The following is a 15834-nucleotide window of genomic DNA, read 5'->3' as shown; positions in this document are numbered from 1 at the left end:
CCAGCCTGGTCTACAAAGTGAGTTCCAGGACAGCCAAGGATATACAGAGAAACCCTGTCTCGAAAAACCAAAAAAAAAAAAAAAAAAAAAAAAAAGTGTAGAGTGTGGAGTTGAGATGGTGACTCAGGCTGTAAAGGGCTTGCCCTGCAGGCATAAGAACTGGAATTTGGATCCCCAACACCCACATAAAAAAGGCATGGTGATTTGCACTTACAATCCCAGCACTGGTGAGGAAGAAATAGTAGGACCTCTAGGACTTGCTGGCCAGCAAACTTAGTAACTGATTGAACCCTGTGATCGGTGCCTCCGCATGCATGTGCACACATACAAAAAGCTCTAGCTGGGTGGTGGTGACACACCTTTAATCCCAGCACTGGGGAAGCAGAGATGGTCACGTCTCTGGTTTCAAGGCCAGCCCGGTCTACAGAGTTGAGTTCCAGATCAGCCAGGGCTATACAGAGAAACCCTGTCTTGACAAAACCAAAACAACAGACCCCTTAATTATTATTTGTTAGCTACTCTCATCTTTCAGTTTTATTTACATTATAGAAAGCAGGGTTAGAGAGATAGGCTAGTGATTAAGAGCATTAGCTGCTTTTCCCATGTGTGTGGTTCTCAGCACACACATCAGATGGGTTACAACCATCTGCAACTCTAGATCTCTAGGGGATCTGATGCCTCTGGCCCCTGAGAGTGCTTGCGCCCATGTATACATACCCACATACAGGCTCACACCCCTACACATAATTAAAAATTTAAGAATACATCTTTAAAATTATATATGTCTATGTAAGCCTACTCTTTTAGGACAAGGACAGGATATGATGTAGTCCAGAGCCTCAAACTCTCCATATAGTGAGAATGACAACCCTGGCTGTCCTGGGACTCACTCTGTAGACCAGACTTGGCCCCATACTTAGAGATCCAACTGTTTCTGCCTGGGATTAAAGGCTTGTGCCACCAGACCCAGCTTTTTAATTTTTCAAAAATTTTAATTAATTATTTTTAAGGCTCAGGCTGGCCTTGCTCCCAAGTTCAAAAAAAATTGTGCTTCTGCTTAACTGAGACTGAAAGCACCCACAGTGTTGCCCTGTGAGGAAGGTTTTCATTTTGTCTTTTTAAATATATTTCTTTCCAATTTGTGTACTTGAGAATACATGATGCAATCATAGTATAGGACTCTGTACATTTAAATTATAAAATCAGTCATGTGACCTAATTAATTAAGGTAATGTGTTTATATGTACTTTTTCTCCAAACAGGTTTGCAACATTGTACAAGTCACCAAGCCAGAAGGAGTCTACAATACCATTTCAGATCACAGTCAGTATCATTTCATCACAGTGAGATTTTGCAGTTGTTGGGCAGTAACTATCTGAAGAGGTCATCTACAAATCGTTTCTGTTAAATTTGTAAGCAGCAAGCATATTTGAGGATAGTCTAGATGTGAGAACACCATCAAAATAGTATTTACACAGTACTGCAGTCACAGTTGAACTGAAGTTTATCTTTGAGAACAGATGAAATATTTATATATGTTCCATGGCATATGTAAAGTCTCCTATTAAAGATTTTTATGTTAAAAGTTTTCAGAAAGGAAAATATATATCGGGGCATGATGGCACGTGCCTGGACTTGGGAGGCAGAGACCGGCGGATCAGTTGTACAAGGCCAGCCCAGTCAGCATGCAATCTGTCTCCAAAATACCAACAACTAAAAAAAACAGGTTTCTACACTAATATTACTAATTTTGACCTGTAGATAGTAGTAACACTTTGAAACAACATTAACTTCCTAAGCATTTATATCATAGTATCTAGGCCCAAGTTGGCCTCAAACTCACTACAGAGCTGAGCGTGACCTGGGGTTTGTTTGTTTGTTTGTTTGTTTGTTTGTTTGTTTTTATTTTTATTTTTTTGAGACAGGGTTTCTCTCTGTATCCCTGGTTATCTTGGAACTTCCTCTGTAGACCAGGCTGGCCTCGAACTCAGAAATCCGCCTGCCTCTGCCTCCCAAGTGCTGGGATTAATTGTTTTTATTTCTTTTGAGCCAGGGTTTCTCTGTGTAGCCCTGGCTGTCCAGGACCTCACTCTGTAGACCAGGCTGGCCTCACACTCCGATATCCACCTGCCTCTGCCTCACAAGCGCTGGGATCAAAGACAAGCGCCACTGTACTCAGCTGTCCCTTATTTTTATAAAGAGAAAACTAAAAATGGAAAGCAGTTATGAAAGTGAATTTTCCACTTAGTTTTTACACTAACCTCACTTAACTTACATTAACCTGTTCTCAGTTATTTTGTCTTGTGTGAGACAAGGTCTTGTTATTTAGTCCAGGCTGGCATTGAACTTTTGATCCTCCTGCCCCTGCTGCCTGAGTGACGCTATTACAGATGCATGCCACATGCCAGGCAGAATAATTTTACTATAAAGTGATTTGTGAAGTGCCCACGTGGCTGTACACACTACTTTCCACTTCTCCCAGCCGTGGCGTCATATGGCTTCTTAGGATTCTTTCTAGAGAGCTTTTTTGTTGTTAACTTGGACATCACCACTGATCTCGTACAGGTCAGGTCTTAGAAAGCATCCTTATGCAGTGTTATTTTTTTAATGTGTGTATAGAAGAGCATATATAAAATGCTCTAATAAAACTCTGGGTTAGACCACCTGCAAAGTTTATCCTCTTTATTCAATGATTAATAAATTCTCTCCCAAGAATAACATAGCTTATTTAAAGACTAGCTGGAAAATTAATCTTTTAAAATTGTGTTTTATGTGTGTGTATGTATATATTTGATGTGTGTTATTTCTGTACCTTGCAGCCTCAGGGATTTAGAGATGCTGTTGTCACTGCTGCCTCATCACAGACAGAAAGTTCTTGGAATTTCCGGAAACGGTCACGAGAGCCAGAGGAAGAGTGCTGACCAAATGCTGATGTCAGTGCATCCAGTTAACTGATGATGTGCTGTTCAGAGAGTGTAGTGTGTGTGTGTGTGTGTGTGTGTGTGTGTGTGTGTGTGTGTGTGTGTGTGTGTATGTGCACTGTGTATGTGCTGGTGCCTACAAAAGCAAGCTGAGGGTGGTGGATCTTGTGGAACTGGAATTAGAAGAAAAACTGAACCACCAGGAAGGTGCTGGGAACCAGAACCTAGTCCTGCAAGAACCAAAAATGTTCCCAACTGCTGAGCCATCTCTCCAGTTCCTCCACCTGTCTCTGAGGCAGGGTCTCCTGTTTTGTCTCTTCACTCTCCAGGTCTGCACACTTTGACTACTTCTGTTTTGGCCTCCTGTCTCACTGGGATCACTGCAGTGCAGGTGTGTAGCACACTGTGGGCTCTGGGAATTGAACTCAGGTTGTCAGGCTTGCTGAGCAAGGGCTTTTACCCACTGAACATTTTTCTAGGCCCTCCTTAAATTTTAAGAAAAAACATCTCTCCCTGAACGTGGAGCTCACTGACTCAGGGCCACCTGTCTACCCCACCAGCACCAAGATGCACACATACGCTGCACTGCACCAGCTTTTATATGCCATCCTCATGCCTGCATGTCAGGCGCTTTACCCACGGAGCCGTTTCCCTAGCTCCTGAAAAGATTTTCTGAAGCACTGTTCTATAATTATATTTTAATGTGTTTTTATTTTGAGTAATGTGGAAAGCTGACCTTATGTTACCTATCTGGATTTACCACCCAGAATGGAAAATTTCTTTGTCAATTGCCTAGAAAATAATAGAAATAAAACACTATAATACATTTTAAGTGTGTGTATATGTGTCTGTGTGTGTTTGCCAACTGTGTGGAGGCCTTCAAAGCATTGAAGAGGGCATCATGTCCCCTAGAACTGGAGTTATATGTGGTTGGCTGCCAGATAAGGGTTCTTAAGAAGTAATTTCTGAGTCATGTCTCTGTCCCACTTTATTTATTCTTAAATGTAGCTTTGGGGGCCTAGAGCGGGGACTCAGGAGTTAAGAGCACTTGTTGCTCTTTTAGAAGACCTGGATCCTTTACCAGCACCGAATAACTCCAGTTCCAGGGGATCTGACCCCAGCCCCCCTCAGCCCTCCATGGACCCTAAGCATGTATATGGTATACCTACATACTTGTAGGCAGAACACTCAGAAATATGAAATAAAATTAAAAATAAACAAATGTAGCTTTGAAAACAATTAACATATCACTGTTTAGTTAGTTGAGTTGGTGGTTTGGTTTGCTGACTCCTGTGCTGTGTGTCCTTGCTGCTGGGTTGCTCAGAGCACCTGCAAGCCATTGCTGGAGGCAGAACACGGTCTGTAATAGGGGTTGAAGGTCAGTGCCTCCCCTCCATGTCTTTGTGCCTGGGGACAGCTAAGCCCTAGAGAGGGGCAGAGCCAGGTTTGGTTCCAAGTCAGGGCCAAGAGTATGTATGGGAGAGGCTGGAAGAGAAGGCCTTCTCTGCGAGATTTAAGCCTGGAGCCCCTCCCCACCCTGGAGTCCTTGATGAAGAGATGGTCCTTTCTTGGATGGTGGGTGTGAATGCATACACCTTACTCAGGGTCAACCAAGGGTTAAATACCTTTTGCAGGAAAGAATGCCCAGGAAGGAGAGGCTCATTGGCTGAACACTCAGGGCCTTTGTAGCTACTTCATTAGCATGGATAACTCCAGGTTCTTATGCTGTGTGACTGATTGGTGTTATGATTACATGTTCCAGAACAGGTAAAGCTTGGCGGGGATCTGGTTCCACTACTGCCATTCTCAATTCTGAGATTCCCTGGGGTTTGAACCTGCTCAGCCTTACCAGTTCTGTCTGGTGGCACAGTCTGCTTGTCCCACAGTTGGCTGGTTAGGGTGTGTGTATGTGTGTGTGTGTGTGTGGTTTGAATAGATTTGGGCCCACACAGACTCATGTGTATTTGAATGCTTGGCCTTTGGGGAGTGGCACTATTAGGTGTAACATTGTTGGAGTAGGTGTGGCCTTGTTGGAGGAAATGTGTCACTGTAGGGGCAGACTTTTAGGTCTCCAATGCATGTCATGCCCAGTGTGACACACAATCTCCTGCTGTCTATGGATCAAGATGTAGAAACTCAGCTCCTCTAGTACCATGGCTGCCTGCATGCCGCCATGCTTTCCGCCATAATGATAATGGACCTTTTAGCAGCCCCAAGTTAATTTTTTTTCCTTTAAAAAAGTTGCTATGGTGATGTTGTCTCTTCATAGCAACAAAACCCAAACTAAGACTCTGTGTGTGTGTGTGTGTGTGTGTGTGTGTGTGTGTGTGTGTGTGCATACATCTTACTATTTAGCCCTGGCTGGACTGGAATTCACTATGTAGATCTCTTGTCAAACAAAAAAGAGATCTACCTGTCTGCCTCTAGGCTTAAAGGAGTACAGTCCATTACTATAGTTAATTCTGTAGTTTACAAATTTGAACTGATGAAATTAGTTTTAGTGACCTCAGTCTATTTGTTTAATTTTTGTTATTTGTCATTTTAATGGGAAAATTTGGAAGCTGTATGTAGCCATTGAAATATATCCTCTAGAATAGTCAGGTTATGGTAAACTTTAATGATTTATATCTACATTTTTTGAAGTATATATAAATAAAAATTCTGGACCTTTTAAATTAATTTTTATTTTATGTATGTTGGTGTGCTGCCTGCATGCATATCCGAGTGAGGGTGTCAGATCCCCTGGAACTAGAATTGCAGACATCATTTAAAAGGATTAAAGAGATGTCTCAGTGGTTTAAGAGCACCTACTGTTCTTCCCAAGGACCCGAGTTCAGTTCCCAGCATCTATGTCAGCAGCTCATTTCCTCTCCAGGGGCTCAAATATCCTCTTTTAGCCTTCTTGAGGACCTGTGCACATATGCCATGCACTCACCCAAATACATATACAGAAATAAAATATTCTAAAACATCTAAAAATGTTGTAGGATATTTGGTCACACTGTGAACCCTGAAATTGTGTTATGTACTGAACAAAACTTTATAGATTTGTTGTGGCTTGGCCCTAACACTCACCTTTAATCTCAAGCAATGAAGGTAAAGTTTGGTTCTCTGTGGAGGGAGAAATTCTAATTTTTTTTTTTTAACTACTGGAGTCAAACCCTGAACTTGTGCACACTACATGGTACACAAGCCACTCTACCACAGAGCTACATCCCAACCCCCCAAAAATGTACTTTTAACAATTGAATATCATATGTATTTGATAGTGTTTTCAAGATTTCTCATAATAGGTGGTATTTTTTGTCCTAAGATGAGTACTACACTTAGAAAGTTCTTCATTGTGACTCTTGTGGAGTTTACATATGGGCTAACTATAGCTTATTAGGTGTGTGCATGAAAGCAGAACTTGTAACATTCACACCAGGGCAATCTCAAGCAAGCATGTGACCATCCTAATCACACGAGTAGTTTGAGGTAACTGCATTAACAGTATGTTGATTATAATGGCATTAACTGATCATCATTAAAAGTTGCCCATCATTTTGTAGTCTGTCCATTCAGGTCTCACAAAGCCAAGAGTGTCAAAGTGTTCTGAGTAGTAAACACTGTATCTTCAAGCACTGGGTAATGGGGATTCTTGCTTTGTCTTTCCTATTTTATCTTGTGTGAGACAAGGTCTCGCTACAGTTAGGTAGACTTGACTTCACATTCAAATCTTCATTGTCAATGCTAAGACTGTAGAGGAATGCACCTCCATACCTGGGTTCTGCTTTTACTAAGTATATTGCTTTTCTTTGAGGTGCTATGGGGCAAACATAGGTTATCACTGAGGTATTAGATTGCCATACTGAAAAAAAATCCCTGAAACCCTGATTATTTTTTTATTAGATACTTTCTTCATTTACATTTCAAATGCTATCCCGAAAGTCCCCTATACCGTCCCCCCGTGAGACCCTGATTATAAACAAAGCCAAGTGCTTATATGTATAATGCCTTTAAAATAAATTTACATGAGAACTTTTAAAGTTCCTATTGCTGAAAATATGTTTTTCGAGAAAAAAAAACAGATTTCCTATATATCTTTATTATTTTTTTTTTAAAGATTTCTTTATTATTATACACTGTAGCTGACTTCAGACACACCAGAAGAAGGTATCAGAAATCATTATGAGCCGGGCGTGGTGGCGCACGCCTTTAATCCCAGCACTTGGGAGGCAGAGGCAGGCGGATTTCTGAGTTCGAGGCCAGTCTGGTCTACAAAGTGAGTTCCAGGACAGCCAGGGCTGTACAGAGAAACCCTGTCTCAAAAAACCAAAAAAAAAAAAAAAAAATCATTATGGGTGGTTGTGAGCCACCATGTGGTTGCTGGGATTTGAACTCAGGACCTTCGGAAGAGCAGTCAGTGCTCTTACCCGCTGAGCCATCTCACCAGCCCCTATTATTATTTTTAAGACTGCAACTGCTGCAGACTAAGTGACTTTTCTAGCCAGGCATGGGAAGTGGAGGCAGGAGGAGTTAAGTCATCCTAGGCTCGATAGCAAGTTTGATGCTGGCCTGAACTACACGAAACCCTGTCTGTCTGTCTGTCTTTTTTTCCCCCCTTATACTTCTAGAGACTAGAAATCTGATGCCCAATATAGTCAAGTATTGGTGAAAGCTTTCTCCCCAGCTTGCTTGAGAGACATCTACCCTCAGTAACTGTGTTTGGAAGTCACCAGTTGTATCAGAGTAGGAGAAAATATTTTTGTTTTTTATGTGTATGAGTGCTTTGCTATGTGAGTAGGTATGTGTACCATGTGTCTGTCTGGTGTTTGTGGGAGTCAAAAGTTGCATTACCAGCAACTGGAGTTAGAGATGGCTATGAGCCACCGTGTGAATCAAACCAGGTCCTCTGTAAGAGCGACAAGTGTTCTTAACTCTTAAGCCGGCTCTTTACTCCACGATCCAACTATTTTTCTTTTTTGTCTTTTTTGTTTTGTTTGTTTGGTTGGTTTTTCAAGACGGGATTTCTGTGTAGCCCTGGCTGTCCTGGAACTCACTCTGTAGACCAGGCTGGCCTTAAACTCAGAGATATCTGTCTGCCTCCTGAGTGCTGAGATTAAAGGTATGTGCCACCAATACCTGGCTGTTATTTTAATTAGCATATTCATTGTACAAAGTAATGTGTTTCCTGAAGACATTTTTATTCAAGGTATATCGTTACTCATTCCCAGTGTTTTTATGTCATGTCTGTTTTACCACGTTTTGGACATAACTAGTACAACAGAAGCTTATTTTAAAAACTCATTTTGGAAGAACAAATACCAGAAATTTACACTGTTTATTGCTGTACTTGGAAAATCAATTTGATTCCAAGTAAGTTTAGATATTTAATATGATAAAATATAAAGTTAAAAGTGCACATAGCCTAAATCAGCACCTGGTTTTGTTTACTTTTAGGATACAAGCTTAACATTTTAAATATAGTTATTTCATATCTACATTGCTAAGAAAGAGATTATTCCATCAGGGGCCTGGAAGATACTTCATTCAGTAAAATGCTTGCTATGTAGGGAGGGTTTGACTTCCATCCATGGAACCCACATGAAAAAATAAAAACTGTCTACGCTTGTGGTCTCAATACTCAGGAGGCTGAGATAGGCTGCTCATTGGAGCACACGGGCCAGTCAGCCGCTGAATCTGAGCCGGGTCCAATGAGGCCCTGTCTTTTTTTTTTTTTTAAGATTTATTTATTATATGTAAGTACACTGTAGCTGTCTTCAGACACTCCAGAAGAGGGCGTCAGATCTTGTTAAGGATGGTTATGAGCCACCATGTGGTTGCTGGGATTTGAACTCTGGACCTTCGGAAGAGCAGTCAGGTGCTCTTACCCACTGAGCCATCTCACCAGCCCCCTGAGGCCCTATCTTAAAAGAGCAGGGTGTGGGCTGGTCTCTGATCACAGTCCAGACTGGGTGGTCAGAGGCCAACCTCATGGTTGATCCTTGCTTTCTATCTTGTTTGAGAGAGCATCTCTTTGTATGGTGCAGCACAGCTGGTTTGCAAGCCTCCAGGGATTCTCTGGTCTCTACCTCCAGATGCGCCACAGAAGCACCAGGGTTACAGGTGCTTGCTCTTAACCGCTGAGCCATCTCCAGCCCCACCGGTTTATTTTTGTCAGTAATATTCTTAATCAATTTTCTGCAGTTGGTGGTAAAATTATCGCCTAATGTGATGGAACGATTGTAGGATTAAAGTTAGAAGACCCGCATCTCACTCTGCCTGAGACTTCCAGATGCCATGCCAGTTTGGGCATCTTCATTTTCCATGTCATGACCTTATTCACAAATGACTAATCATTGTTTGATGTCATGGTTTCTATTTTTACAGAGATTTTATGAGGCAGTCACTATAAATGATCAGTACTGGAGATACTGGAAAGAGACATATTTACTTTCAGGACCACAGAGATGTGGTTGCTGCCTACCTGTAATCCCAGCATTCAGGAGGCTGAGACAGGAGGATTGCTGCTAATTTCAGGCTAGCTTTAACTATACAACAAGATCCTGTGTTAAAAACAAACAAGTAAACACAATAAAAATCAATATTGGGATTACTACTGGAATATGTTGAATTTTAGTTTAGAGGCAAAGCTGGTATTCTATTGCTTTCAAAAAAACATATTGAGTTACAGGAAAGAGGCTGACTGTTCATAATATGTATTTTTAGTTAACATCAGTGCCTAAATTTACTGTTACTGTTAAAAATTTACAGAACATTTTGCTCCCTTAGATGTGATTTTGGCATAAAATATGTTGACAAGATTCCATGTATTTTTGACCACAGTCTTCTTTTTGCCTCTTTTTGGTCCCAGCTCATGTTTGACAGGTTTTTGATATTTCAACTGTCCATCTGACTCCCATTATGTGTAGTGAGATGTGAGACTTAAGCACACTATTACTTTAAATATGGTTTTGTTTGTGTCATTTGTTTTATGAAGATATAAAAATTGTACTCACTCAAAAAGTATGTGGCAAGGACGCAAGATTACATCCTACCTACCTTCAAAAATAAGAAGTTGCAAGGTAAATGACAAAAAACCCAAGCAGTAATGTAAAGAGAATTTATGTCAAGAAGCCATAAAAATTGAAGTTCCAAGGGGCAGAGGCAGGCAGATTTCTGAGTTCAAGGCCAGCCTGGTCTGCAAAGTGAGTTCCAGGACAGTCAGGGCTATACAGGGAAACCCTGTCTTGAAAAATTAAAAGCAAACAAACAAACAAAAACAAAAACAAAAAACAAAACAAAAAAAGAAAAAAATATATATAATTACAAAACTAACCTGTTCAATTATAGGAAGTATACTAGTTTTCAGAAAAAAAAATTAAATGAAGAAAATAAATAAATAAAGAAATAAATAAAATGGCTTAATAAGCTTCCCCCTTCCAAAAACAAAAGAAAAAAAAAAAAAGAAAAAATGTCTTAGGACTTTCTTCCCAGTGCTTTTCTTTTGATACAGGATTTAAATTTGAAAAGCACTAGATTTAAAGAAAAGTTTTTTTTTTTTTAATCGCTAGTCACTTGGGTCTCTCATATATATATATATATATGTGTGTGTGTGTGTGTGTGTGTGTGTGTGTATTTATATGCATATGTGTATATAAATATATACATAATATATATATTTAAATAGCTATAAGTACTATATATATTCATATGTATATACTTGTATATATACACACACACACACAGAGACTTATTTTGAAGCAGGGTCTCGTCCTATAGCTCTGGGTAGCCTGGAGCTCACTGTGTACAAACCTGGCCTTGATCTCACAGAGATCTGCTTGCCTCTGCCTCTCAAATGCTGGGATTAAAGGCATTTGTCTGCCCCATAACTTTGGAATTAGTAGTTCTCACTGTGATTCAATTATTATTGTGGGCTTTATGTATTGGTTTCCTGTAGACTTGTTAGCGCTTGACGATATCCCAGGTAATTAAGTTCAGAACACATTTCTGACCTCCTAGGTTCAAGTTTCTGAACTTTGTCGTAAGCTCATGAAGATAAACATTGCAATACTTTAAAATAAATTACTTGGCCGCTCTTTTGACAGAAGGGGTGCAGTAGGTCCTGTTGGGTCTGAAAGAGTTCTAATTATTGACTTGACCAATATAGTCCCATCAATAGGAGTGACTAATACAAAACTATGCTCCATCCCCCATTTAGGACACTCATTTCATCTTTATATTATTATTTTTATTTATTTATTTATTTATTTATTTATTTATTTATTTATTTATTTAGTTTTACTGTTCGTTGAACCAAAGACCAACCACCAAGTACCCTACCACTGAGTTACATCCTCAACCTTGAAACAAACAAAACCCCCATAACAATCTCCTCAAGCCAGGCAGGGGCAGACGGCAGACGGCAGNCAGATCTCTGAGTTGAAGGGCAGTCTGGTCTGGATAGTTCCAGGATGGCCGTGACTACACAGAGAAACCCTGGCTCAAACAGACAAACAACTCTTCTCCCCCCGCCCCCCAATACCCAACAGTTTTCTTGACTACATTGCCTAGGTTAGCCTTGAGCTGGTGATCCTCATATTTCTGCCTCCCAAGCTACTCCTGAGTGGCTAAGCTTGCAGGCTGTGTCGCCAGGCCTGGCTAGAACACTCACATTTAAAGTCCTAAGTCACGTGTAAGAAGTTTGTCTACTCTAAGTTGTGATACAGATGTTACGTGTAGCATGTTAGAGTGGGCATCATTGGCTAAGCTCAGTATACAACTAGGCATCAACTGCCAGCTTAGCCATAAGATCAAGTGCTTATTTCTCCTCCTCCTCCCTCCTCCTCCTCCTCCTCCTCCTCTTCTTCTTCTTCTTCTTCTTCTTCTTCTTCTTCTTCTTCAAACACTTGTAGGATAAAAACAAACAACGAAACAACAGAATTCTAGCATTTGGGAGTTGAAGGCAGGAGAATCAAGAGTTAAAGGATAACCTTTAGTACATAGGACATTGAAGCCATGACCTGTTTCACCTCCTGGAATGAGTGTTTCCAATATAAATGAAATATAATGGGAATACGTTTTCTTCAACATGTGGCCCAGTTGAACCCTGGCATTTTCAGCCCACAAGAGCTCTTCGCCACCTGCAAGTGAGAACCACATAGTCAAGCTCAGTCAAGGTACCGGGCTGGGGCAGAGCCTGGTGGTCTCAGTTCTAGTCACTTAAATTCTAGTACAGTTTACTTTGAAGCAGTAGGAAACCGGTGTAGCTGCCTGTGAGACTCTCTGGTAGACTGCTAGATCTTCCCAGTGCTGGGTTTAAAAGTGTGTGCCACCATACCCAACACATGGCAGAGTTTCTAAAAGCACAGTGCTTACCACATTGCTTTGCATTGTAATTTTTTGATAGAGCTTAGAAGAAATAATTACAAGTTTATTTTCTTACATATAATCTTGAACTTTTCCCATGGGCTTTATTCATAAAGAGTTTTGGAATTACTGGCATGTTCTTCCAGTAATACAAAAATTCAGATTTTTATATGGTAGTTTAACAGGATATTTGAAATATAATTGGTTTTTTAAAATGATGTGTATTGGTGTTTTGGTTGCATGTGTGTCTATGTACAACATACCACATGTGTGTCTCATGCCACTGATCTTTTGGTACTGAGCTTGTGAGCCACTATGTAAATACCGGGAATTGAACTCATGTCCTTTGGAAGAACAGCTAGTGTTCTTAACCACTGAGCATCTGGTTGTTTTGTTTTATTTTGAGACAGGGTTTCATTGTTTGAGATAGGGTTTGAGACTCTGTATAACTCAGGTCAGCCTGGAATTTTCCTGCCTCCACTCCAAAGTGCTGGAATTACAAGTGCCACCATGCCATTATTTGAAAATAAGCTTACACTTAAAAGACACACGCTTATTTTGGACATATACTTCGATTGCTGCCTTTTTGCAAGTAACTACCACATTAGATATGTAGTAAGGGTTAATCAGATTAAGCCTTAGCTTAATTGCTGAAAACAGCGTGTGCTGTCTTGGTGCCAGATATGTCATTTATAGATCACTCTTTCACAAGGCAGCAAACGACTTCATATGCCCAAGTCATTTCCTTCCTGGAAAAGATGCACGGCGTCAGCATGGTCACCATGTGTGGTAATTGATAACGTCTGTGCCACATGGCTTGCCTCTGCTCTTGTCGGACACAGCTAGTCTACCACCTATGATTGCCATATGCCGCAGCACTCTAGGTTAACGGAGTCATTTCATCTTCTCTTCTAGTCACAAATGTTACCGTGGCTCAATTCCACCAACGAAGAAGGAAGTATTAGCAAGATCTAAGTGTAGAAAACCTCTTTGTTAGGAATTTTCAGTTTTAGTTGCCTGTTCCATTTTTATTGAAATAGCTGCTGCTTTGGTATTGGGGTTTTTGTTTGCTTTGTTTTAGTTTTAATGAGTGCTGCAGAGTGATGGGCACCTGCTAGCTGACCTAACTTGGAGGCTGTGTTCAGTATCATTAGGAGTTTTTGAATGTACTCATTCTAAGTGAATATATAAAGGTAATTAAAATTAGATGATAATAAAAGTAAATTTTTATTACTAAGAAGCACTTTCTGGTCTTGTATATTGAAAATTAGTCAGAAAATATTGATGTGGATATTTTAGTAGTAGTCAATTCACTTTAGAAGAATCATTCATTATGGAAAGAACATACCCCATGCCAACATTTATAGCATCAAATTACTATCAGACCCTCTTCTTCTGTCAGGATGTCATAAGTCCATATTTTGGTTGGTCACAGAACAATGATAGATTAAAAAAAGTTATCTATAAATATATGTATAACTTTAAAAAAGGCTAGAACCTATTTGGGGACACTTATTTGTCTTTAAAACTGGTAAAATTTAGTTTATATGGCTTGTTACTGCTTGGAATGAATTTTAATTTTTGTAGCTTTGGCCTATTCTTGCAAATGACTATATAGCCTGAAAGAGGAAAGGAATTAAAAATTATTGTAGTAAGCGTGGTTTTGGCTGCAAATGGGGATGATTTAAAAAACACAGCTATTGATTGAGGCACCTTTTTGAAATAATTTCTGTTGTACTCAGTCTGTCGTCAGATGTTTTGTGGCACCCTACTAAGATGATTTGGTGACACTATTTTATTAAAAGGTTTTATTTAAATTAATTTTAAAAGTTTAAAGATTTTTAATTATGTGTCTGGGGGCTGGAAAGATGGTTCAGTGGTTAAGAGCATATATCACCCTTTCATTGTTTGTAGGTATGGGTGTGGGCACAGAGCCTGTGGAGGCCAAGAGAGGACATCCAGTTCCCGTGTTGGTGTTATAGGCAGCTCTACAAGGGACAGCAAGTGTTCTGACTGCCGAGCGACCTCTCCAGCCCTACACATTAGTATTTTAAAAGTTATTTACATACTATCTTTCCATTTTAAACTCTATTATATTAAAAACATTGCAAATTAAAAAAAAAAAGTAGATGGGTGGTGGTGGCGCATGCCTTTACTTCCCATACTCAGGAGGCAGAGGCAGGGGGTTTTCTGAGTTTGAGGCCAGCCTGGTCTACATAGTGAATTCCAGGGAAGCAAGGGCTACACTGAGGAACCTTGTCTTGAAAAACCAAAAAAGCCAGGTGGTAGTTGGCATACATCTTTAATCACAGCACTCAGGAGACAAAGGCAGGAAGTCTGGTCTATAGAGTAAATTTTAGAATAGCCAGGGCTACATGCAAGGGTACACAGAGAAACTCTGCCACACACACACACACACACACACACACACACACAAACACACACACACATACATCAAGCCAAACTAACCAATGACAAAAAACCTTTACATACAAAAATTAACCAGACCCCCAAAATGATACCACTCAATGAACTTCTCTCAGTTACAGTAGAAACTGTGGGTCTTAACATTGGATTTTGGAGTTTCACTATAGAATGTATTTTTATGTATGCATCCACTACAAGAACCAAAAGAATACTTGGCAGAGTTAGAACTAGAAAAATAATTAGCTTTCTAGTCTCTTTCATAGCTCATATTTATTTTTCTTTCTTTAAAAAAAAGATTTATATATTTATTTCATGTATGTGAGTACACTGTCGCTGTCTTTAGACACACCAGAAGAGGGCATCCGGCCTGCATTACAGATGGTTGCTGGGAATTGAACTCAGGACCTCTGAAAGAGCAGGCAGTGCTCTTAACCACTGAGTTATCTCTCCAGCCCTCATATTTATTTTTTCAAAGATTCTATCTATCTATCTATCTATCTATCTATCTATCTATCTATCTATCTATCTATCTATCTATGAGACAATGTCTTTCTATAGAGCCCTGGCTGTCCTGGAACTCACTATGTAGACCAGGCTGGTCTTGAACTCATTGTCTCTGCCTCCTGAGTGTTAGGATCAAAGGCATGCATCATCATGCCTGACCTTTTAGGAAAAAATGTAAAAGTTTAATGCATGCATGCCACATGTGTGTAGGTGCCCTCAGGGATCAGCAGAGGACATTGGATCCCCTGGGGTTGGAGTTACAGGAAGTAATGCCCAGCCTGAAGTTGGTGCTGACAACTAAACTCAGGTCCCCTGGAAGAGCAAATGCTCTAATCCACTAGGCCAACTCTCCAGCCCTCAAATTCAGGTTTTTTAAAAAAAGATTTATTTATTATTATATCTAAGTACACTGTAGCTGTCTTCAGATGAGCTTCGGAAGAGCAGTCGATGCTCTTTAAATTCTTTTTTTTTTTTTTTTTTTTCGAGACAGGGTTTCTCTGTGTAGCTCTGGCTGCCCTGGAACTCACTTTGTAGACCAGGTTGGCCTCAAACTCAGAAATCCACCTGCCTCTGCCTCCTGAGTGCTGGGATTAAAGGCATGCACCACCATGCCCGGCCAGTCGGTGCTCTT

General features: G+C 40.2%; 1 protein-coding gene across 1 annotated transcript in view; it reads left to right on the top strand.

Moving 5' to 3' along the window:
* The window catches only part of Rad51c (RAD51 paralog C), a 27060-nt gene extending 23409 nt beyond the window's left edge, over positions 1 to 3651 (top strand). Inside the window, exons 8-10 of the mRNA XM_029546184.1 lie at positions 1263 to 1323; positions 2820 to 2933; positions 3251 to 3651. Of these exons, the coding sequence (XP_029402044.1) occupies positions 1263 to 1323; positions 2820 to 2921 (163 nt within the window). The 3' untranslated portion in view covers positions 2922 to 2933; positions 3251 to 3651. The remainder of the gene's footprint in view (positions 1 to 1262; positions 1324 to 2819; positions 2934 to 3250) is intronic.
* Positions 3652 to 15834: the final 12183 nt, after the last annotated feature.

This window comes from Mus pahari, chromosome 14 (genome assembly GCF_900095145.1).
Source record: "Mus pahari chromosome 14, PAHARI_EIJ_v1.1, whole genome shotgun sequence".
Classification (NCBI taxonomy): domain Eukaryota; kingdom Metazoa; phylum Chordata; class Mammalia; order Rodentia; family Muridae; genus Mus; species Mus pahari.
The sequence above is the reverse complement of the archived record's forward strand: the minus strand, read 5'-3'. Positions and strand labels throughout refer to the sequence as shown.